At 45.8% G+C, this 25,781-nt stretch overlaps 1 protein-coding gene across 2 annotated transcripts in view; it reads right to left on the minus strand.

Moving 5' to 3' along the window:
- The window catches only part of adprhl1 (ADP-ribosylhydrolase like 1), a 108,283-nt gene that overhangs the window by 52,026 nt on the left and 30,476 nt on the right, over positions 1–25,781 (minus strand). Inside the window, exon 1 of one of the 2 annotated variants that reach the window (XM_068039842.1) lies at positions 3,797–4,019. The exons of the other annotated variant lie outside the window; for it this stretch is intronic. Within the exon in view, the coding sequence (XP_067895943.1) occupies positions 3,797–4,019 (223 nt within the window). Of the gene's footprint in view, positions 1–3,796; positions 4,020–25,781 lie in introns of those variants that run through there. 2 annotated transcript variants of the gene reach the window in all.

Consider the following 25,781-nt stretch of genomic DNA (forward strand, 5'->3'; position numbering starts at 1 on the left):
CTCATTCCATGACAATATGAAAGGCACAATTCAACATGGTGGCTCCTCATCAGAGCCCTTTCCTATCCTGAGTGGCGTGAAACAGGGCTGTGTTCTCGCACCCACACTTTTTGGGATTTTCTTCTCCCTGCTGCATTCACATGTAATCAAGTCCTCTGAAGAAGGAATTTTCCTCCACACAAGATCAGGGGGCAGGTTGTTCAACCTTGCCCGTCTAAGAGCGAAGTCCAAAGTACGGAAAGTCCTCATCAGGGGACTGCTCTTTGCTGACGATGCTGCTTTAACATCTCACACTGAAGAGTGCCTGCAGAGTCTCATCGACAGGTTTGCGGCTGCCTGCAATGAATTTGGCCTAACCATCAGCCTCAAGAAAACGAACATCATGGGGCAGGACGTCAGAAATGCTCCATCCATCAATATTGGCGACCACGCTCTGGAAGTGGTTCAAGAGTTCACCTATCTGCCTCCGGAGAATACTTGGCATCAGGTGGCAGGACCATATCTCCAACACAGAAGTCCTCAAGGCGGCCAACATCCCCAGCTTGTACACACTACTGAGTCAGCGGCGCTTGAGATGGCTTGGCCATGTGAGCCGCATGGAAGATGGCAGGATCCCCAAAGACACATTGTACAGCGAGCTCGCCATTGGTATCAGACCCACCGGCCGTCCATGTCTCCGCTTTAAAGACGTCTGCAAATGCGACATGAAATCCTGTGACATTGATCACAAGTCGTGGGAGTCAGTTGCCAGCGTTCGCCAGAGCTGGCGGGCAACCATAAAGACGGGGCTAAAATGTGGCGAGTCGAAGAGACTTAGTAGTTGGCAGGAAAAAAGACAGAGGCGCAAGGGGAGAGCTAACTGTGTAACAGCCCCGACAAACAAATTTCTCTGCAGCACCTGTGGAAGGGCCTGTCACTCTAGAATTGGCCTTTATAGCCACTCCAGGCGCTGCTTCACAAACCACTGACCACCTCCAGGCGCGTATCCATTGTCTCTCGAGATAAGGAGGTCAGAGAAGGATTCTTCAGTTACTGTGGGAATACAGTGAGAGTATTCTACAGGTACTGTGTGAAGACAGTGAGATTATTCTACAGGTACTGTGGGAATACAGTGAGAGTATTCTACAGATACTGTGGGAATACTGTGAGAGTATTCTACAGGTACTGTGGGAATACAGTGAGAGTATTCTACAGGTACTGTGTGAATACAGTGAGAGTATTCTACAGATACTGTGGGAATACTGTGAGAGTATTCTACAGTTACTATGTGAATACAGTGAGAGTATTCTACAGGTACTGTGTGAATACAGTGAGAGTATTCTACAGGTACTGTGGGAATACAGTGAGAGTATTCTCCAGATACTGTGGGAATACAGTGAGAGTATTCTACAGTTACTATGTGAATTCAGTGAGAGTATTCTACAGGTACTGTGTGAATACAGTGAGAGTATTCTACAGGTACTGTGTGAATACAATGACAGTATTCTCCAGATACTGTGGGAATACTGTGAGAGTATTCTACAGTTACTATGTGAATTCAGTGAGAGTATTCTACAGGTACTGTGTGAATACAGTGAGAGTATTCTACAGGTACTGTGTGAATACAGTGAGAGTATTCTCCAGATACTGTGGGAATACAGTGAGAGTATTCTACAGTTACTATGTGAATTCAGTGAGAGTATTCTGCAGGTACTGTGTGAATACAGTGAGAGTATTCTACAGGTACTGTGTGAATACAGTGAGAGTATTCTACAGGTACTGTGTGAATACAGTGAGAGTATTCTACAGGTACTGTGTGAATACAGTGAGAGTATTCTCCAGGTTCTATGCAAGTGTGAATAATCTGATTAGTGAGACTTTTTGCTTCTCTCTCTTCTTGCAATATTTGTAAGTAATTAGATGAAAATATTAATAATAATTTACCTCTTGACTCCTGCTTTATCTACTTTTGACGCTTGCCTCATGTTAAACAGATATCTTCCCTAACAGTGAAATTCACTTGCTTCAGGTCTCTCTGAATCAGGATTTGAGGATGTTAGTATCCCAAAGTCATTATTTTTCCCTATCATGACAGCAGCCACTCAGTGCTAAACATGCCCCCTAGTCAGTTATTGTGCTGGGTACAAACAGCTAGTTCCAGTGCTCAATAAAGGTACATTCTACTCATTTGATGCAATCATGTATGAGCTATCTTGACTGCATGACAGGGGAGCATTACTGTTTATTTATTTATTTTTATTATTTATTTAGAGATACAGCACTGAAACAGGCCCTTCGGCCCACCGAGTCTGTGCCGACCAACAACCACCCATTTATACTAACCTGACAGTAATCCCATATTCCCTACACTAGGGGCAATTTACAACGGCCAATTTACCTATCACCTGCAAGTCTTTGGCTGTGGGAGGAAACCGGAGCACCCGCCAAAAACCCACGCAGACAAAGGGAGAACTTGCAAACTCCACCAGAATTGAACCTGGGTCCCTGGAGATGTGAGGCTGCAGTGCTAACCACTGCGCCACTGTGTAGGCACCAGTGCTCTCCCCTTCACCCAATTCTCATGTTTACATATATGAAACCCATGCTCCCCTGCTGAACTTTGATGCAACAAGAGGCAGGTGTATACAAGAGCTGTTGCTGAGCAGATGATTGGAGAGCACCAGCAGTGCCTCCTCTTCCTGCATAGGTCTGGGGGTCATCTCCAATACCGCCCAGAGAGAGTGGGTCACCTGCTGCATTCTGCACACCATTCCTCTGCAATGGAGAGAACAAAGTGAACCACTCCAGAATGTAAGCTGTCTACCATCTGCTGAGGAGCCACCACTAGATAAACACCTTTTACAATCTGGTGAGTAAGATCCCAATGTCAGTGAGGATGGCAAAGAAGCAGGGGTTACCATTCTGAAGCCAGAGCTCTTTGGCAGCACTTAATTGACCAGGACTTTAGCTGAAATACTCCTGTGCCCTAAGCACTAACAAGCTGTAACAACATCTCTCCCAGTCCTACCCTGCATGAAGGTACCTCCAACCATAGATGATCATTAATGTCTATGACACCCACCAGGTGCAGACTCAGAAACATTCTACACACTAATTAATAATGACATTTTACATTTCACATGGCTGACACAGTGCCATGAAATAGAATTCTAGGTAACCCAGGTGTTAGTCCAAAGGATCTTTCAGTGACTTTTTACCCTGCTGTACCACTCCTATGAGTTGCTCCCCCAGTGGTGTTGATATGCACAGAGGAAGGCTGCTGTCATTCAGATGAAGGCTCTTAGATGCTCATGGTTGGTGTCCTGCATGTACTTGGCTGCTGCCTGAGCAGTTTGGCACAGCTGGCATTCTGGCAATAGGCGGGTATTGGTTGACAGGTTGGCAGGAAAAGAAATTGTATTTATATAACCCCTTTCACAAAGTCAGGACCCCAAATTCTCTTTGCAGTTAATGAGGTACTTTTGACGTGTAGTCACCGCTGTAATGCAGAAAATGCGGCATAAGCCAATTTGTGCCCAGCAAACTCCCACAAACAGCAATGTAATATTGACCAGATCATCTGGTTTAGTGATGTTGGGTGAGGGATAAATATTGGCGAGAACACTGGGTCGAATTCCCCTGCTCTTCTTCCAACAGTCCTGTGGGATCTTTTGCATTCGTCTGAGAGGGCAAACGGCATCTCAGTTTAACGTCTCATCTGAAAGACAGCACTTCTGACAGTGCAGCACTCCCAACAGTGCAGCACTCCCTCAGTGCACTGGTGTTAGTTCAATGAAATATAAAACATTTCTTACTAAATTCTTACCCGATACGAGTGCCTCTGCTGTTACTATGTGCATGACTGTATCATCACTGACCGGCCAGTTGTCCTGCGTTAATGTAAGCCTTTCCAATCCACCCAGAGCTTTCAATTCAGCTAGAATTGCCACACCTGAAGGACAATTCTCCCACATGGAGTTCTTGTAGCCCAGAGCGTCTCCAACTCCCCCCAGCAACATGGCAGCCTTGTAATGTTCCATTACAAGAGGACGTTTGCTGAGACGTGCCTTAGTCACTATGTGCAGCAGTGCAGTTAGTCCCTTTGGAGCAGCTCTCCAGTCGTTAGGTGATTATATATAGTGACTCATTCAAAGGCTATGTCAACCTTATGTGGATTGGTTATTGTTATCAGTGTTCTCTGGGTGCTGTAAGCTGCTGAAGTATTTTTGGAAATGGTAACTCAGACAATAACAATTAGTTTATATATAGCTTACATTCCTCAACATCTCAGAAAGAGATGTGGGCCAGAGCATGACAATAATAGGTTATGCCAAGAACCAAGGATTGCTCTACTTGCAATTTAATTGTTTGATTCGGGTTCACCTACCCTTGTTCCCCTCAGCCAGACCATTGGGCACAGCACCAAGTACAAATGAGCTACCTCACTGGGCACAATGGCTTATCAAGGTAGCTTTCCGAGTACGCCTTAGTCGCTGATCACAGACCATCAAAATGTGCAAAGGCCTTTGACAAATGTCAAAGATTCACTGCAAGCATTCAAAAGGGAGCTTTTTGGCAGCTGTTCTTCGTTCTGTCCTTCACACCTCCTCCAGACACATCTTTTGTTTCTTTACTTGTCCCATTACCACTCCCTCTGGCCCTGCATGACTAACTCTTTTGTCATTTAATCGCTCCTGTTTTCCACCCTATCACAGACCTTCTCTTTTGCTCTTTTGCCCACCCGCTCCCTTTCACTTACTTAAAATCTATTACATTTCTAACTTTCCTCAGTTCTGCTGAAAGGTCATCAACCTGAAACATTAATTCCATTTCTCTCCCCACAGATGCTGCCAGGCCTGCTGAGAATTTCCTGCATTTTCTGTTTTTATTTCAGTTTTCCAGCATTTGCAGTATTTTACCTTTGTTTACCTGTGTTCCTGGCTGGGTTTGAGATCATTGCATACAAAAGTTAGGGTGGGATGTTTATAAATGTACCTCTTGGTCATGGCACTTTCCTAGAATAACACCTTCAGGAATTAGGGAGGAATTTCTCAAAATATCTTTTCACTATATTGCCTTCAATATTGTTTCTAAAATTTGTTTCCCAGCACGGATTCCTGGGCAGCTACACTCAGTACATCTCCTAACATTAATTCCTGAGAATCTCAACTCAGTATATTCCCCTAGCACTGATCCCTTGGACAGTCCGTTCTTTTTATTCCTTGGACACTCCATTCAATGCACCTCCCAGTATCGTTCTTGGAAAATTTCTCCAGCACAGTTTCCTTGGATATCCCATTCACCACTTCATTAAAATGTTCCTGTGGACCAACCCTGGTTTAATGAAGAGTGTAGAACACCATGTTAGAACAGCACCAGGCATTCCTAAAACATTAGGTGTCAAGCTGGTGAAGCTATGGCAGAGGACTACAAACATGCTAGTCAGTGGAAACAGCATGTGATAGACAGAGCTAATCGATTCCACAACCAACAAATCAGATCAAAGCTCTGCAGTCCTACCACATCCAGTTGTGAATGGTGGTGAACTATTAAAGATTGGACAGTCTAGCCTTGTATCCGCTGGAATTTAGAAGAGTAAGAGGTGACTTAATTGAGGGTCTTGGCAGGGTGGATGTGGAAAGGATGTTTCCCCTTGTTGGAGAATCTAGAACTAGGGGTCACTGTTTAAAAATAAGGGGTCGCCCATTTAAGAGAGAGATGAGGAGAAATGTTTTCCCTCATAGGGTCGTGATTCTTTGGAATTCTCTTCCTCAAAAGGTGGTAGAAGCAGAGTCTTTGAATATTTTTAAGGCAGAGGTAGATAGATTCTTGATAAGCAAGGGTGTGGAAGGTTATTGGGGGTAGGTGGAAATGTGGAGTAATCAGTTCAGCCATGAACTTATTGAAGGGCCGAGTGGCCTACTCCTGCTCCTAATTCGAATGTTCGTATGTTCGTAAACACATGATAGGAAGAGGAAATTTCACAAACATCCCCGTCCTCAATGATGGGGAAGCCCAGCACATCAGTACAAAAGACAAGACTGGAGCATTTGCAAATATCTTCAGCTGGAATGCTGAATGGATGATCCATCTTGGCCTCCTTCTGAGGTCCCCAGCATCACAGATGTCAGTCTTCAGACAATTCAATTCAGTTCATGTGATATCAACAAACTGTTGAAGGCACTGGATATAGCAAAGGCTATGGGCTCTGACAACATCCCAGCTGTAGTGCTGAAGACTTGTGCTCCAGAACTAGCGATGCCCTTAGCCAAACTGTTCCAGTACAGCTACATCACTGGAATCTACCCGACAATGTGGAAAATTGCCCAGTTATGTCCTGTCCCCAAAAAGCAGGATAAATTCAACCCGGTCAATTACGGCCCCATCAGTCTACTCTCGATCATCAGCAAAGTGATGGAAGGTGTCATTGACAATGCTATCAAGCGATACATACTCAGCAACAACCTGCTCACCGATGATCAATCTGTGCTTTGCCAGGGCCACTCAGCTCCAAACTGCATTATATCCTTGATCTAAACACGGACAAAAAAGTTGAATTCCAGAGGTGAGGTGAGAGTGACTGCCCTGAAATAAAGGCAGCATTTGACCGAGTATGGCATCAAGGAGCCCCAGCAAAATTGAAGTCAATGGGAATCAGGGGAAAACTCACTGCTGGTTGGAGTCATACCCAACGCAAAGGAAGGTGGATGTGGATGTTAGAGGCCAATCACCTCAGCTCCAGGACATCGCTACAAAATAACCTCGGGTGGTGTCCTAGGCCCAACTATCTTCAGCTGCATCATCAATGACCGTCCCTCTATCATAAGGTCAGAAGTGGGGATGTTCGCTGGTGATTACACAATATTCAGCACCATTCGTGACTCCTCAGTTACTGAATCAGTCCGTGTAGAAATGCAGCAAGACCTGGACAATATCCAGGCTTGGGCTGATAAGTGGCAAATAACATTCACGCCACACAAGTGCCAGGCAATGACCATCTCCACCAAGAGAGAATCTAACTGTCTCCACTTAATGTTCAATGACATTATCATTGATGACTCCCCCACTATCAACATCCTGGGAGTTACAGTTGACCAGAAACTGAAATGGAGTAGCTACATAAATATTGTGGCTACAAGAGCAGGTCAGCGGCTGGGAATTCTGCGGCTCACCTCCTGACTCTCCAAAGCCTGTCCACCATCTACAAGACACAAGTCAAGAGTGTGATGGAATACACTCAACTTGCCTGGATGGGTGCAGCTCCAACAACACTCAAGAAGCTTGACACCATCCAGGACAAAGCAGCTCGCATGATTGGCACACCATCCCCAATGGGGATTGGCATCCCATCACTCCATTCATCACCGATGCACAGTGGCAGCAGTGTTTACCATCTACAAGATGCACTGTAGCTACACACCAAGGCTCCTTAGACAGCACCTTCCAAATCTGTGACCTCTACCATCTAGAAGGACAAGGGTAGCAGATGCATGGGAACACCACCACCTACAAGTTCCCCTCCAAACCACACACTACACACCAGGGCAGCACAGTGGCGCAGTGGTTAGCACTGCAGCCTCACAGCTCCACCGACCCGGGTTCGGTTCTGGGTACTGCCTGTGTGGAGTTTGCAAGTTCTCCTGTGACTGCGTGGGTTTCCGCCAGGTATTCCAGTTTCCTCCCACAGCCAAAGACTTGCAGGTTAATAGGTAAATTGGCCATTGTAAATTGCCCCTAGTGTAGGTAGATGGTAGGAGAATTGAGGGAAGGTGAGGATGTGAGAGGGAAAATGGGATCCATGTAGGATTAGTATAAATGGGTGGTTGATGGTCAGCACAGGGCCTGTTTCAGTGCTGTATCTCTCTATGACTCTATAACCATCCTGACTTGGAACTATATCACCATTTCTACACTGTGGCTGGGTCAAAATCCTGGAACTCCCTTCCTAGCAGCACTGTGGGCGTACCTACACCCTGAGGACTGCAGTGGTTCAGGAAAGCAGCTCACCACTACCTTCTCAAAGGCAATTAGTAATGGGTAATAAATGCTGGCCTAGACAGCGATACCCACATGCCATGAACGAATAAAAAGAAACTCCACTCAATACAGCTCACTGGGAGACTCCATTCAGTATATGTTCTGAACTCTGACTTCTTAGCCACTCCACTCAATACATCTCCCAGGACTGATCCCTCGTTCACCACCCAGCAGTAACGCCTGGGCATTCCACTCAATACATCTCCCAGGACTGATCCCTCGGTCACCACCCAGCAGTAACGCCTGGGACATTCCACTCAATACATCTCCCAGGACTGATCACTCAGTTCACCACCCAGCAGTAACGCCTGGGACATTCCACTCAATACATCTCCCAGGACTGATCACTCAGTTCACCACCCAGCAGTAACGCCTGGGACATTCCACTCAATACATCTCCCAGGACTGATCACTCAGTTCACCACCCAGCAGTAACGCCTGGGACATTCCACTCAATACATCTCCCAGGACTGATCACTCAGTTCACCACCCAGCAGTAACGCCTGGGACATTCCACTCAATACAACTCCATAACACTGATATACGAACAGACAAATTAGGAGCAGAAGTAGGCCATTTGGCCCCTCGAGCCTGCTCCACCATTCAATAAGATCATGGCTGATCTGTTTGTTTCCCGAATTCCGCACTCCCATCAGCCCCGATAATCTTTGATTCCCTTGCCTAACAAGAATCTATCTACTCCTGCCTTAAAATTATTCAATGACCCCGCCTCCACCACCTTCTGAAGCAGAGAGTTTAAAGTCACACAACCTTTTATGAGAAAAACTTTCTCCTCATCTAAACGGGTGACCCCTAATTTTAAAACAGTGCCCCCATATTTCAGGACTCACCCACAAGAGGAGCATCCTTTCCACATCCGCCTCGTCAAGACTGCTCAGGATTTATATACTTCAATCGTCTCCCCTCACTCTTCCAAACTCCAGTGAAAATAAGCCCAGTCTGTCCAACCTATCCTCATAAGACAGCCCGCTATTCCAAGTATCAAAGAACAAAGAACAAAGAACAGTACAGCACAGGAACAGGCTATTCGGCCCTCCAAGCCTGCACCGATCTTGATGCCTGTCTAAACTACAACCTTCTGCACTTCCGGGGTCCCTATCCCTCTATTCCCTTCCTATTCTTGCATTTGTCAAGATGCCTCTTAAACGTCGCTATTGTACCTGCTTCCACCACCTCCCCTGGCAGCAAGTTCCAGGCACTCACCACCCTCTGTGTAAAAAACCTGCCTCGCACATCCCCTCTAAACTTTGCCCCTCGCACCTTAAACCTATGTCCCCTTGTAACTGACTCTTCCACCCTGGGAAAAAACTTCTGACTGTCCACTCTGTCCATGCCACTCATAACTTTGTAAACCTCTATCATGTCGCCCCTCCACCTCCGTCGTTCCAGTGAAAACAATCCAAGTTTATCCAACCTCTCCTCATAGCTAATGCCCTCCAGACCAGGCAACATCCCGCTAAACCTCTTCTGTACCCTCTCCAAAGCCTCCACATCCTTCTGGTATTGTGGCGACCAGAATTGCACGCAATATTCTAAGTGTGGCCTAACTAAGGTTCTGTACAGCTGCAGCATGACTTGCCAATTTTTATACTCTATGCCCCGACCGATGAAGGCAAGCATGCCGTATGCCTTCTTGACTACCTTATCCACCTGCGTTGCCACTTTCAGTGACCTGTGGACCTGTACGCCCAGATCTCTCTGCCTGTCAATATCAATTTAGTAAACCACCTCTGAACTACCTCCAATACATTTACAGCCATCCTTAAATAAGGAGACCAAAACTGCACACAATATTCGAGATGTGGTCTCACCAATGCCCTGCATAACTGAAGCATAACATCCTTACTTTTATTTTCAATTCCTCTCGTAATAAAGGATAGCATTCCATTAGCCTTCTTTATGATTTGCTGTACTTGCATACTAACCTTTGTGACTCATGTACTAGGACACCTCAGAATTCTGTAGTCGTTCTCCATTTAAGTAATACTCTGCTTTTTTATTCTTCCTGCCAAAGCAAACAACTTCACCTTTTCCCACATTATACTCCATCTGCCAGGTTTTTGCCCACTCACTCAACCTATCTATATCTAGGATACTCCACTCAGTACATCTCCAACCACCAAACACTGGAACTCCCCTCGCAATGCATTTCTCAACAGCAATATATGGGCGGCACAGTGGCGCAGTGGTTAGCACCGCAGCCTCACAGCTCCAGGAACCCGGGTTCGATTCTGGGTACTGCCTGTGCGGAGTTTGCAAGTTCTCCCTGTGTCTGCGTGGATTTTCGCTGGGTGCTCCGGTTTCCTCCCACAGCCAAAGACTTGCAGGTTGATAGGTAAATTGGCCATTATAAATTGCCCCTAATGTAGGTAGGTGATAGGGAATATGGGATTACTGTAGGGTTAGTATAAATGGGTCGTTGTTGGTCGGCACAGACTCGGTGGGCCGAAGGGCCTGTTTCAGTGCAGTATCTCTGAATAATAGAATAATGAATAATAATTGCTGGGGTACTGCACTTAGTCTTCTTTGGCAGTCCCTCAATACCGAGGATGACTTGCTTCCACTCCAGTTCAGTGAATTCTAACTTGATTAATGAGTCTGATGCGTGAACTGCAGATGCTACCACATGTGGAGCAGCTGGTGTTTGAAGAGTTGGAGGGGGCTGTGTGCTCCTTCTGCTGCCATGACTTGGCCTCTGTGTGCTCCCATCAAAATCTGACAAGGTGCTCGGTACCTTTTCGAATGTACTTCCCCACTTTGAGAGGTCGAGGGACAGGGACTCCTATGAGTCAGTGGGTACTTTGGATTTCTTCAGGGATGCCTTGAGAACAGCCATAAAGAATTGCCTCTGTCCTCATGGGAGTCTTTTTCAGAGCAGAGCAGTTGCTTCCAGAGGCTGGCGTCAGGCATGTGAGTGACGTGGCCCACCCAGTGAAGCTGGTTCTGGGTGATTAGCACCTCGATGCTGGGAATATTGGCTTGGGAGAGGATGCTGACATTAGATCACCTATACTCCCAATGAATGTGAAAGATTTCGCGAAGACTGCGTTGATGGTATTTCTCCAGTGCCTTGAGGTCCAAGTCTCTGAAGCATATAGGTGCACAGGGATCACTGCTGCCCGGTACACCATGACCTTAGTCTGGGGTTTGAGGTGCTGGTCCTTGAATGTTCTCTTCGTCAGTCGACAGAAGGCAGAGCTGGCACATTGAAGTCAGTGGTGGATTTTGTCATCCATGCCTGCCCCCATTGAGAGGAGCTTCCCAAGATACAGAAAATAGCTCAAGTTTTCCAGGGTCTCGTTATGGATCCTGATCAACAGAGGATGATGTTGTGCTGCGGGAGTGGGTTGGAAGAGGACCTTAGTTTTTTTGGATATATAAAGTAAGGCCCATCCTTCACTGAGATAGAGTCTGTGCTGATCCAGTTGGTAAGCATTACAGCTTGCATCATATTGGTAGTGCCACTCGGTGGCACCAGCTAGACCTCATTGTCACAAGGCGAGCCGCCTTAAACAGTGTTCAAATCACACGCAGCTTCCACAGTGCGGACTGCGACACCGACCACTCCCTGGTGTGCAGCAAGGTTAGACTCAGACCAAAGAAGTTGCATCATTCCAAGCAGAAGGGCCACCCGCGCATCAACACGAGCAGAATTTCTCACCCACAGCTGTTACAAAAATTTCTAAATTCACTTGTAACAGCCCTTCAAAACACTCCCACAGGGGATGCTGAGACCAAGTGGGCCCACATCAGAGACGCCATCTATGAGTCAGCTTTGACCACCTACGGCAAAAGTGCGAAGAGAAATGCAGACTGGTTTTAATCTCATAATGAAGAGCTGGAACCTGTCATAGCCGCTAAGCGCATTGCACTGTTGAACTACAAGAAAGCCCCCAGCGATTTAACATCCGCAGCACTTAAAGCAGCCAGAAGTACTGCACAAAGAACAGCTAGGCGTTGCGCAAACGACTACTGGCAACACCTATGCAGTCATATTCAGCTGGCCTCAGACACCGGAAACATCAGAGGAATGTATGATGGCATTAAGAGAGCTCTTGGGCCAACCATCAAGAAGATCGCCCCCCTCAAATCTAAATCGGGGGACATAATCACTGACCAACGCAAACAGATGGACCGCTGGGTTGAGCACTACCTAGAACTGTACTCCAGGGAGAATGCTGTCACTGAGACTGCCCTCAATGCAGCCCAGCCTCTACCAGTCATGGATGAGCTGGACGTACAGCCAACCAAATCGGAACTCAGTGATGCCATTGATTCTCTAGCCAGCGGAAAAGCCCCTGGGAAGGACAGCATTACCCCTGAGATAATCAAGAGTGCCAAGCCTGCTATACTCTCAGCACTACAAAAACTGCTTTGCCTGTGCTGGGACGAGGGAGCAGTACCCCAGGACATGCGCGATGCCAATATCATCACCCTCTATAAAAACAAAGGTGACCGCGGTGACTGCAACAACTACCGTGGAATCTCCCTGCTCAGCATAGTGGGGAAAGTCTTTGCTCGAGTCGCTCTGAACAGGCTCCAGAAGCTGGCCGAGCGCGTCTACCCTGAGGCACAGTGTGGCTTTCGTGCAGAGAGATCGACTATTGACATGCTGTTCTCCCTTCGTCAGATACAGGAGAAATGCCGTGAACAACAGATGCCCCTCTACATTGCTTTCATTGATCTCACCAAAGCCTTTGACCTCGTCAGCATACGTGGTCTCTTCAGACTACTAGAAAAGATCGGATGTCCAACAAAGCTACTAAGTATCATCACCTCATTCCATGACAATATGAAAGGCACAATTCAACATGGTGGCTCCTCATCAGAGCCCTTTCCTATCCTGAGTGGTGTGAAACAGGGCTGTGTTCTCGCACCCGCACTTTTTGGGATTTTCTTCTCCCTGCTGCTTTCACATGCGTTCAAATCCTCTGAAGAAGGAATTTTCCTCCACACAAGATCAGGGGGCAGGTTGTTCAACCTTGCCCGTCTAAGAGCGAAGTCCAAAGTACGGAAAGTCCTCATCAGAGAACTCCTCTTTGCTGGCGATGCTGCTTTAACATCTCACACTGAAGAGTGCCTGCAGAGTCTCATCGACAGGTTTGCGGCTGCCTGCAATGAATTTGGCCTAACCATCAGCCTCAAGAAAACGAACATCATGGGGCAGGACGTCAGAAATGCTCCATCCATCAATATTGGCGACCACGCTCTGGAAGTGGTTCAAGAGTTCACCTACCTAGGCTCAACTATCACCAGTAACCTGTCTCTAGATGCAGAAATCAACAAGCGCATGGGTAAGGCTTCCACTGCTATGTCCAGACTGGCCAAGAGAGTGTGGGAAAATGGCGCACTGACACGGAACACAAAAGTCCGAGTGTATCAGGCCTGTGTCCTCAGTACCTTGCTCTATGGCAGCGAGGCCTGGACAACGTATGCCAGCCAAGAGCGACGTCTCAATTCATTCCATCTTCGCTGCCTTCGGAGAATCCTTGGCATCAGGTGGCAGGACTATATCTCCAACACAGAAGTCCTTGAAGCGGCCAACACCCCCAGCTTATACACACTACTGAGTCAGCGGCGCTTGAGATGGCTTGGCCATGTGAGCCGCATGGAAGATGGCAGGATCCCCAAAGACACATTGTACAGCGAGCTCGCCACTGGTATCAGACCCACCGGCCGTCCATGTCTCCGCTTTAAAGACGTCTGCAAACGCGACATGAAATCCTGTGACATTGATCACAAGTCGTGGGAGTCAGTTGCCAGCATTCGCCAGAGCTGGCGGGCAGCCATAAAGACAGGGCTAAATTGTGGCGAGTCGAAGAGACTTAGTAGTTGGCAGGAAAAAAGACAGAGGCGCAAGGGGAGAGCCAACTGTGCAACAGCCCCGACAAACAAATTTGTCTGCAGCACCTGTGGAAGAGCCTGTCACTCCAGAATTGGCCTTTATAGCCACTCCAGGCGCTGCTTCACAAACCACTGACCACCTCCAGGCGCGTATCCATTGTCTCTCGAGATAAGGAGGCCCAAAAGAAACTCGGTGGGTGAGATCCATATTTTTATTTTAATTTAGAGATACAGCACTGAAACAGGCTCTTCGGCCCACCGAGTCTGTGCCGACCATCAATCACCCATTTTTTATACTAATCCTACATTCCTACCACATCCCCACCTGTCCCTTTTATAATGGCCAATTTACCTACCAACCTGCAAGTCTTTTGGCTGTGGAAGGAAACCGGAGCACCCGGAGAAAACCCACGCAGACACAGGGAGAACTTGCAAACTCCACACAGGCAGAACCCTGAATTGAACCCAGGTCGTTGGAGCTGTGAGGCTGCGGTGCTAACCACTGCGCCACTGTGCCTCTGGGAGTTCTTCGGCCACTGGATGGAGGTGGTTGAGGAGTATCTTTGTGATGATCTTCCCTGCTGTCCACTTAGTAAATCCCCAGCTCCAATCCCTATACCATGCCGCTCAGTATATGTCTCCAGCATCGATCTCTGGTGTACCCCACTGAGTACTTCACCTGGAACCAAGCCCTGAGACACTTCACTCAATAAATCTCACAGCACAGATCCAGTGCTGTTCTCTGGGTCATGCTAAAAATTATCCCATGGACATTTCACTCAGTGTATCTCCCAGCATGGATCCTTGGCAGAATTGACGCAATACATCTCTCCCAGCGCTGATCCCTGGGGCACTCCATTCAGTACATGTTCTGAACACTGATTCCTGGGACACTGCTCTCAATTCATGTCCCAGGATTGATCTCCAGAGAGTGCATCTTCCAACACTGAGCCCTGGGACACTGCACTCAGTACATACTCAATACTCAAGCATCGATCTCTGGGCCGGACTGTTCAGCGACCTAGAAATTCAATGACAATTCATACATTTTTCAGGCACAAAGCAGGAAACTAAGCAGTCAATATGGTGGGTGTGGCGATCGCAACCATTCCGCACTGCAAATGGCCCCCCTGCTATGTTGTCCAAGGCACAAACTAAAACTATTAAAATCACCAGTTAAAATATTAAAATTGTATGCCTCAATTTTAAAATTCTCATCCTAGTTTACTAATCTTTCTGTGGCCTCACCCCTCCCTATCTCTGTATTCTCCTCCGGCTCCAGAACCCTCCGAGATATCTGTGTTCCTCTACTTCTGCCACATTGAGAGTTTAATTGCTCCACTATTGGTGGCTATGCCTTCAGCTGTCTGCGCCCTAAACGTTGGAATTCCCTCCTAAAACTTTGTCTCTCTACCTCATTTCCTCATTCGATGCTCCTTCAAATCTACCTCTTTGACCAAGCTTTGGTCATCTGCCCTATCTCCTTGTGTGGTTTGGTGTTCTATTTGTTCTATAATGGCCCTGGGATGCGCTTTGAGACTTTCTATTACATTAAAGGTTGTTGTTTTAGGACTCCTTTGATATTGGACTGCCCCAGATGCTCACTTGCTACATGATAAACTCAGCCAGCTACTGGTGATAATAACAGCAGGAAGGACACCTCAGCAATGCTATTTTAAAGGGCTCATTCATTACATACAGGTTAGTTGCTGGTTTCTCATTTGAGGCTGTTGGTTAACCTTTGTTTTGACTCTGAAAACTACTTCTGACTGCTGAGAAGATGATTTCTCTGGTACTGCATTATTTTGGGTTGCTTTCACAATGTGGGTGCTCTGATAACCCTGCCTTTGGGGCTGGCTGAGGGGGAGTGTGTAGCAAGGAAGGCAGGTTAGAGCAGGAACAGCTGGGAAAGAGGAAGTAGGAGGAGAGCAGTACACAGAAGGCCAGACTCACAGTAGATCTTCAGCGAGTATTTCTCATTCCTCAACTTCTCCGAGGAACAAGATGTGAAGTTTTGGCACTTGACCAAGAAGGTTATCAGTGAGCTAGATCACCTGATGCAGTCACAACTTGGACCTTGTACCAGGAAATGGGCAGCAATGCCTGTGGCTGTCAAGGTCACTGTTGTGGGACAACCTTAAGAAGGGACCAGAGGAAGTGATGTCACATTACACGTGACCAGGGGGTTGTGGGTGGAGCTGCACAGAGTAAGATGTGTTTAGATGTGGCTTGTACAATAGCTGTTTGTATGTATATGTTCCAATTAAGTATAATAAAAACTCACATTTTATTTGGATATTACTTGTAATCCTGTGAATCTTGCATTCGTTCATACACCAAAGGAACAAGTAATATTATATGGTGGCAATGGCAGGATATATTTATTCTGAAGAACACACAAAGAGCAAACGAAGAACCTGGAGTGGCTGGAGAGCAGTTTTCAGGAGACCCTATAACACTGCAGTGAGCTAGGCTGCAGACATGACCCCGGGAGGTATTGAAATTGTATGATTACAGCAGGCAATTTGCCAGGGGATTGCAGTTTTCACCTCGTCTGGCAGTAGGTCAAAAAATTTGAAAAGCAGAAGCTACAGCTATTACTGTTTTAGTTTTCCCATTTTTTGCCTTTGTGGGTAGGGCCTAAGCCAAAAAGAGCAGGAAGAACTTGACAGCGCCACTGGAGGTCCAGCACAAAGTAAAAAGGCTGGTTGTGGCGGCTGCCAGTACTGCAAGCTGATAGTCTCGTTAAAAAAAACTCTGTTTAAAAGAAAAGCTCTGTGAGTTTAAACAAATCAAACAGCTGTGTAAACAATGAGCTTTACTCTCAATTAAAAAAAACCTAGCTGTGCAAACTATGAAAGCTGTATTCACCCACTCTTAAAAGGGCCAGGCCTGCAAAAAAAAACTGTCTTTAAAAAGGAAATAAAATGAAGTTTGCCCATGAAAAGGAAAACCTGTACAAAGTCCTATATAAAAAAGCAGAGTCATTAAGACAATAATAGAATAAAAACAAAATACTGTAGATGCTGGAAATCTGAAATAAAAACAAGAAATGCTGGAAATACTCAGCATCTGTGGAGAGAAAGCAGAGTTAATGTTTCAGGTCAGTGACCCTTCATCAGAACTGGCAAAGGTTAGAAATGCAATAGGTTTTAAGTAAATAAAGCAGGGGTAGGGCAAGAGATAACAAAAGTGAAGGTGTTGATAGGACAGGGTCACAGAGAATAACTCACCAGAAGGTCACGGAGCAAAGGCAAACCGTATGTTAATGGTGTGGTGAAAGACAAAGCATTAGTGCAGAGAGGGTGTTAATGGACAGAAAAATGAACAACCCTGGCCCAAAGCACAAACATGCTTACCATATGCCTGCCCACTGTTTTTTTCATGTTTGTGGAGGTGAAGGTAAATTTTTTAGTACATAGGCTTGAGCTTATGGCCTATTGGCAAAGGCAAGATGGATCCATTGACCAGTTTGTTGCAAGGTGCCGAGTCAAAACTCAATATTGTGATTTCACAGATATTGAATTATCAGTAAGGGTTATAGTAATAGTAATAGTGTCTATCACACTAGATGCCTTACAGAAAGACCTGCGAGAAAAGAAGAAAGGGAAAGCCATAAATGCAGTACACAATGATGGAAGAAAATTTGAAGCCATCATGGCTGGGCGTCAACAGTTACAAGCATTAGGGGCGGCTAGAGCAATTGTTATGGTAACCAAGGCTCAGAAGTCTGCTAAGCCTTGTGGCTATTGTGGCCTGACAATTCGCAGTTGTCCGGCGTATCAGGACCTGTGCAAAGCTTGTGGGATGCAAGGATATTGGACAAGGCAGTACAGAAGTCTGAGCTGAGATACTACACACAGGAATGATGGCAGATCACGTGCAGAGAAAACATCTGCAAGACAGGATGCCAAATGCAACTAAAGGTATGCCAACACACGACAAAAGCACAAGCAAGTATATCAGGTCAGCAGAGAGACAGATGGTCAGGAGGACACAGATGAAGAGTGCACTCGTATGAACAGTGTGCAAGTATTTTACATAGTTAATTTGGATCAACATGTCAATGCTATTATACAATCTGAGGCATTCTCCATGATCGGGATTATACATCCACAGAATAATGGCAGGTATAAGCTCAGAGGGAAAACCAACACCAGAGCAAGTGCAAATATTCTGCCCATTTGTACACTGAAGAACATGTACTTAAAGAAATGGGAATTTATAGTACAATTCACCATGGCTCGGCTGACTGCCTACAATTGTTCTCCAATCAAGAGCATTGGAACGATAACCTTGCAGTGCAGGTATGGGAGCTCCGATAGCTACCGCAAATGTTTTATAATGTGGTCACAACTGGACCAGTTGTCACAGGACTTCCAGTATGCCAAGATTTATGAACCGTCACACTACATGAGGTCAGTACTGCATCAAAAAGTACAGAAGATTGCAACACAGTGTGCATTGAGTCAATTAGAGACCTGAAACTACCCAGACAGGTTTGATGTAATTGGCAATTTCAAGGGTCTTGTCATATTGCATGTGAGGGAGGATGCAGTTCCTACTATTGACACACTAAGGGCATGCAGCATGCACATTTAGGAGAAGCTTAAAGTGGATCTGGATGAGATGGAGTGCAATGGAGTCCTCCACCAAGTGCACCAGCATTCCGACTGGTGCAGCTCCATTACCTGCATGCTGAAGAAAGATGGCAATCTCAGGATTTGCTTAGACCAGCAATGACTTAATTCAGCCCCCAAGAGATGATTGCGCAAAATCCTGACCCTGGAGGAGCTGAATCCAAAGCTCACTGGTGCTAAGTATTCTTCAAAGCTCGATGTGAAACATGGCTACTGGTCCGTCCACTTAGCCAAGAAGTGCCAGTGACTTACAACTTTTAGAGCACCATTTGGGAGATACTGTTTCAGATGGTTACAGTTTGGTCTGTGCTTCAGCCAGGACATTTTCCAACAATACATGGACAGGATAACGGAGAATGTCCTGGGCTGTATCTGTCTAAGCGATGATATTGTGGTAATGGGGTGCACCAACGCAGAGCATAATCAAAACTTGCATTTGCTAATGCTGGCTGCTCGTCGTGAGGGCCTTGTGTTTAATAGCAAGAAACACTAGTTGGGCACATCAACTTTTTTGGATCAATATATTCTGTCACAGGAATACACCCACACCCAAATGAGACTGAAGATGTCAGAGCCATGATGACTCCTCAGGACTGGGAAGACCCAGTGTCTCAGGTTGTCCTGATTTTGGCCCCACCGAGTGAGCAGCACCGCTTAGGGAGCTGCTGCATAAAGATACCCCTTACTTGTGGCAGGAAAACCACCAGCAGGTGTTTGGGTCCTTAAAGGTAGTTCTGTCAAGTCAAGACAGCATGCCACAGTATTACAAACCAAGCAAAGAGACCAGGCTCGAGGTTAATGTGTCACAGAAGGGATTAGGCACCTACATCATACTTTCTCATCAAAGAGTTTGTCACAAACCCAATCCAATTACGCTGACATCAAACATGAAATCTTAGCTCTGGTTTTTGGTATCGTCAGGTTTCACACGTACCTGTTCAGAAAACATTTTACCATGGAGACTGACCACAAGTCACTTGAAACCATATGGTGTGCACAGCTCAAGAGTGCTCCTCCGCAGTTTCAGATAATTGTGGTGAAGATCCAGGGCTACGACTGTGACATACGATATAAACTGGGCAACAAAATGGTCACATCGGACACCCTGAACAGGTTGCTAACCTGAATAAACTTGCGGATGTCCCGTTAGATTTACATGTCCATGGTGTGGATACTGAGATTGAGGATGTTCTGAAGATTGACCTCATGAGTTTTTGTCCCAACAAGTGTGAGCAACTAAGAGATGAGACAGTGTGTGACCCTATTCTATCTTTGTTGTGGAAGGTGATTGTGGAAGAATGGCCTGACACCATACAGGGAGTGACTGAACGTCTACACTGTTTCTCGCTGCATCGAGACCAGCTCAGTGTATCGTAAGAGGCGATATTCAAAGGGAAACAAGTCCTGATATTCGAAGCTCTGCATTCTGATATTCTAAACCAACTGCATCAAGGACATTTAGGAATAGAACATACCAGATGCCTTGCCAGAGAGACGGTCTACTGGCCAGGAATCAACAGTGATGCTGAGACGATGGTGAAATCCTGTGGGGCATGTCAGAGTTGTCAGCCAAATCAACAAAAGGAACATTTGATCCCACGGGAAACACCTTCACATCCCTGGGCAAAGATCAGCACAGATTTATTTCACATTCAAGGTGATGATTTCCTCCTTGTTATGGATTACTTCACCAAGTTACTGATCATCAGGCAGCTAAGAGATATGTCAAGTGCAATGGTGACTGATACGGTCAGTGCTCTGTTCAGCCTATTTGGCATGCCAGAAGAAATTATCTCCAATAATGGGCTGAAATATGTAGAAAGACGTGTGGCACGTGGGGAGTACATCATGTGACATTGTCACCACATTATCCAAAGTCCAATGGCATGGCTGAACACATGGTACACACCATCCAATCACTAATTTTAAAGTGTAGGCAGACAGGACAAGATCTCAAAGTTGCAATGCTGCACCTCCGAACTACTCCATCGGACATGGGCTTTCATCACCTGCAGAGTTCATGTTTGGAAGCAGGGAAGAACTACCCTGCCCAGTCATCATCTCTAAGTTTTCCACTGTAAAGGTTATACTTCTGTCCAAACAGGGGAAGATGAAGGCATCGTATGACAGGCAAGCAGGACAAGAATGAGCTCAATTGCGAGTAATATTGCAGTCACCATAGTCCTTCACTTTTACATCACAGGCTGCAGGTGACATCAATGGAATATCACAGTTTGCAGCCCGCTCCTGCATCAGGGAGGGTGCCAACGTTCTCTACACCTGGAAGAACACCCACATCTCCTTCACTATGGACAGAGTGAAGCAGGATGAGAGAGGACAGGCATTCACACTAATGACAAGGTTCCCCAGGGTGCAAGGTGACTGTTCTCCCATTGCTTTGCATTCTTCCTGTCGCCAGCCTGACATCTTTATCAATCAATAGATATTCCACTCCCTTAATGTAAAGCTGGTTTGTGACCACAGGCAGTGCACCCTGGAGAATGCCAACTGACAGTTCAATTACATTTCTGGTAGCAGAATGGTTCTCATTGTAAGCCAGATCTGCCGCTGTATCTGTGTTCCTTACAGGAGTCATGAGCAACATCATGTAAGATTTATTATTATTCCTAATTCCCTGGCAGCAATCATGACCCATTCAACCAGAACCCGTCCTCTGTGCCACCTTTATTCCAACCAGTGCGCCAAGTTACAGGCTGGCTGCTGGGCGGCAATGAATATCATCTTCTGATTGTAAAAAATACTAATTCTGTCATTTTTCTGGCCTTTTTTATGTCTTTTGTATAATGAGTTTTATGTACTTTCATATATTTGTATAAGATTTTGGTAGATGAAGAGTTAATTTTAGCTGTGTCCCTGCTACCTATGCAGTTTGAGTCAACTGGAACTACATTGTGGTGCAGATTAATAGCATCACCAGATAAAGGGAAAGAAAAGAACAGATATCAAAAACTATGTAACAAGTTGTGATCAAAAAGTGACAGAAAAGCAGGGTGAGTCTCGTTGGAAATGTATGATCTAACATACCTCAAGGTTATAATGGACCGTTTGCACGCCAAGAACTCATTGTTTTGCACATGTAATTATGATTAATGTGCAAATGAAAGTACTGACAAATATAATGGCAGGATCAATTAAAACAGTGATATGTATGAACCAACCAATGAGTGCACAGGAGGAGCCACTAGCTACAAAGAATAAAGGAACAGACCTGGAAAGGTTCAGCGGACAGATTTGAAGATGACAAAGGGAGAGACAAGAGGGGTCAAGAGCCATCTGTGCCACTAGAGCTGGTGGAGAGTAAAGGCCACCTGAACTAGGACATTGACTGCCGTGGATTTGTTAAGAATTTATTTTAGCTTTAATAAATCATCCTGATACCATGACATCAAGTGTCTCCTTGCCCAACTTCCTATTGTTTGGTCCAAGTAAGGTTTTAAATCTTACATGATGTTGCTCCTGACTCCAGTCAGGAACTGCTACCAGAAATGTAATTGAACTGTCAGTTGGCAGCAACAATTCAACAGGGTGGACCATTCAGGAGCTTTGGGTGGGTACCCAGATTTGTGGTCATCTGCTGCAAGCTCAGTAACTTTTCCATCATTAGTGACCAACCTTTCCCACCCCTTGGGTTATTGGAATATGGAATGTTTTAACACGTGGAGAATTTGAGGCAAAGACCACTACATGTTTTAAATTGGAAAAAGATGTGAAGTAGAGGAAGGTAATTCGATAACAATATGAAGCAGAGGAAGATACAGGTTTATGATTGGCGTGCATGACAATAGGACCACTGATAGATGCAATGCAATGTTTGTTCACACTGTGGTCAATCCCATGTCTATTAGACATCTAACAATCAGCTCACTGATATCCTCCTCAGAGAAGAAAAAAGTGGGGTCAAAGTATCTACAAGATATGTCATGTCTGTAGCTGGAAGTTCAGAAGCAAGTCAACCCTCTTTGGCAGACTTAGGAATCTGATACTAAAAACTAATTGAAGAGGCTAATGGAATGTTGGCCGTTATCTGAAAGGGGCTGGAATACAAAGGGCTGGAAGTTGTGTTACAGTTGTATAAATCTCTGCTTAGACCACATCTGGGAGACTGCGTTCAGCTCTGGGCACCACACCTCGGGAAGGATAAGTTAACCTTGGAGGGGGTGCAGAACAGATTAAGCAGAATGATCACATGGCTGTAAGGGTTACATTGTGAGAACTGGTTGTATAGACTAGGCTTGTATTCCCTTGTGTACAGAGGATTAAGGGGTGTTCTGTGCTGGCATGAATTGTAGCTGAAAGGGTGAAGCGATTATGGGTCGAGATGGTGGGCTATCTATGGAGGAGTCAGATACATCTGTAAAAACCACTCCATAAGAAACAGGGTCAAGCCTTTGACAAGTACGCCTGGTGCATACAGCTGGATTTGTGAAGAGGCTCATACATCCAAGGCTTGGTTGTCTTCCAGGACTGGGCTGTCGGAGGACAGCAACCTCAGCCTCTGCACATCCAACTTTTAATGGGATATGATGTGTATCCACACAGTGGGCAGGGCACTAGAGGATTATATGGCAAGTTAAATGCCTCGTAATGCTGCCTGTGAGGAGACCCTCTTGTCTGCTGACACTCTAAATGAAAGCTGTGTGAGTATAAGAGAGTGGAATACATGTCCTTCTACTAGTTCTGTATCATCCACTGCCTCTGTCACCTGCCTGCCCAGAATTGTGAGGGCGTCTTTCTCAGAAGCAATTAGAGAAATTCCACTCCCTTTCATTAAGAAGCACTTTTTTTTTACAGAAATGTAATAGGTTTTAAGCAAGTGAAAGTAGGGAGGGTGGGAAAAGAACAAAAGGGAAGGTCTGTGAGAGGGTGGAAGACAGGAGAGATTAAATGACAAAATAGTTGGTGGTGTAGGGCCAAAGGGAGTGGTAATGGGACAAGTAAAGAAACAAAAGATGTGAATTGCAAAATGATGAACAGCTGCTGTCCGAAAGCAAAAATGCAGAGAAAAACACGAGTAAAACTGAAAGCTACAAAGAAAAAGGAAACAAAATCAGGGCAGAAATTACGGTCTTAAATTGTTGAACTCAATGTTGAGTTCAGAAGGCTGTAAAGTGCCTAATTGAAAGATGAGGTGCTGTTCCTCAAGCTTGCGTTGATCTTCACTGGAACATGCAGGAGGCTGACAACAGAGAGATCAGCGTGACAGCAGGGTGGAGAATTAAAACGACACGTGGCCGGAAGCTCAGGGTCATGCTTGCGGATTGAATGGAAGTATTCCACAAAGCGGTTCCCAATCTGTGTTTGGTCTCCTTAGTGTAGAGAAGACCACATTGTGAGCAGCAGTTACAATATACTAACTTGAAAGAAATATACATAAATTGCTGTTTCACCTGGAAGGAGCAGCTGGGGCCTTGGACAGTGAAAAGAAAGGTGCTTAAAAAGAAGGTATTGCACCTCCTGCGTTTGCATGGAAAGGTGCCATGGGAAGGGGAGGGGCTCTTGGAGGTGATTGCGGATGGAGCAGGATGCTGCAGAGGGAACGGTCCCTTCGGAATGCTGAAAGGGGAGGGGAGGGGAAGATACGTTTGGTGGTGGCGCCACGTTGGAGGCGGTGGTGAATGATCCATTGAAGACAGAGGTTGATGAGGTGGAAAGTGAGGACAAGGGGAGCCCTATCATTGTCCTGGGAGGGAGGGGAAAGGGTGAGGGAACGTATGATGGTTTTTTCACACAGACCTGGCAGGAAGCAAGCTAGTACTGGGCTAAGATTTATTGCAAAAATCATGGGAGACTTGCAGTGCATCCAGTCATGGGTGGTTACGAGGGAAAGTGATATTGGAACTGAGGGAAAGGAGTGTGAGTGGTTTGTCAGCACCTCCTGTGCATTGCTGATTAACCCACTGGTAATTAATTATCTGCGATCAAGCTTATTCCCATCCATGGCATCAATCACTTGCCAACAAAGAACTTTTTAAAATGTTGGCGCTTCTCCTTTTAATTTGCTGCAGCACTTGAAATGCAGCAGCTGGTTACAAACAGCTAAATATTTTGGCAATGCCCGAGTTCCTGTTGCCTGGACCAGAAGCAGGAGGTTCTGCCATTTGGGCAAGTATAATCTGGTGAGCAAAGCATAGACGGGCTCGAGCAGCAGACAGAGGCCGTGACAGCTGAGACCACCATCATTCAGAGGACTGTAGGAGGCCAGGGCAAGGCTGAGCCTCAGGCCAATGACATGCCTCTGGAGTTGTCAGCAAGGCAGCAGAGGCTGGAGCTACAGCGTCAAGTGAGGGAACATCTGGCGCAACTTGCAAAGGCTATGCACGCCCTGGCATGGACAATGGAGGAGGCCGTTCAGGCCATGTGTGCCACCATGTCTCTGGTATGCGCATGCTTGGCTTCCTCCATCGAGAGATTGGCCGCCATCATGGAGAGCCATATCCAGAAAACCACAATGGATGCTGGAGATGCACACGGACCTGCATGCAATCGCCAACTCCATTTGCTTTCTGCAGCAATGGCTTCACAAGAGGGAGGTGATCAGCAAGGTAATCAGGCAGAGTCAACATGGTTTTGTGAAAGGGAAATCATGTTTAACCATTTTAATTGCTTGAAGAAGTAACATGTGCTGTGGATAAAGAGGAAACGGTGGATGTACTTTTTTTGTACTTAGATTTCCAAAAGGCTTTTGATAAGGCGCCACATCAAAGATTATTGCAGAAAATAAAAGCTCATTGTGCAGGGGTAACATATTGGCATGGATAGAAGATTGGTTAGCGAACAAAAAACAGAGAGTAGGCATAAATGAGTCATTTCCTGGTTGGCAAGATGCAATGAGTGGCATGTCACAGGGATCACTTGCTAAATTTGCTGATGACAGAAACATAGGTAGGATAATAAGTTGTGAAGAGGACATAAGGAGGCTGCTAAGGGATATAGATAGGTTAAGTGAGTGGGCAAAGATCTGGCAAATGGAGTATAATGTGGGAAAATGTGAAATTGTCCATTTTGACAGGAAGAATAAAAAAGAAGCATATTTAAATGGTGAGAGATTGCAGAGCTCTGAGATGCAGAGGGATCTGGGTGTCCTAGTGTATGAATCGCAAAAGGTTAGTACGCAGGTACAGCACGTAATTAGGAAAGCAAATAGAATGTTATTGTTTATTGTGAGGGGAATTGAATACAAAAGTAGGGAACATGACTGGCCCTTTTTAATTTTTATTTTATTTTATTTCATCATTCGTT

Source organism: Heterodontus francisci, chromosome 10 (genome assembly GCF_036365525.1).
Source record: "Heterodontus francisci isolate sHetFra1 chromosome 10, sHetFra1.hap1, whole genome shotgun sequence".
In the NCBI taxonomy this organism is placed as follows: Eukaryota; Metazoa; Chordata; class Chondrichthyes; order Heterodontiformes; family Heterodontidae; genus Heterodontus; species Heterodontus francisci.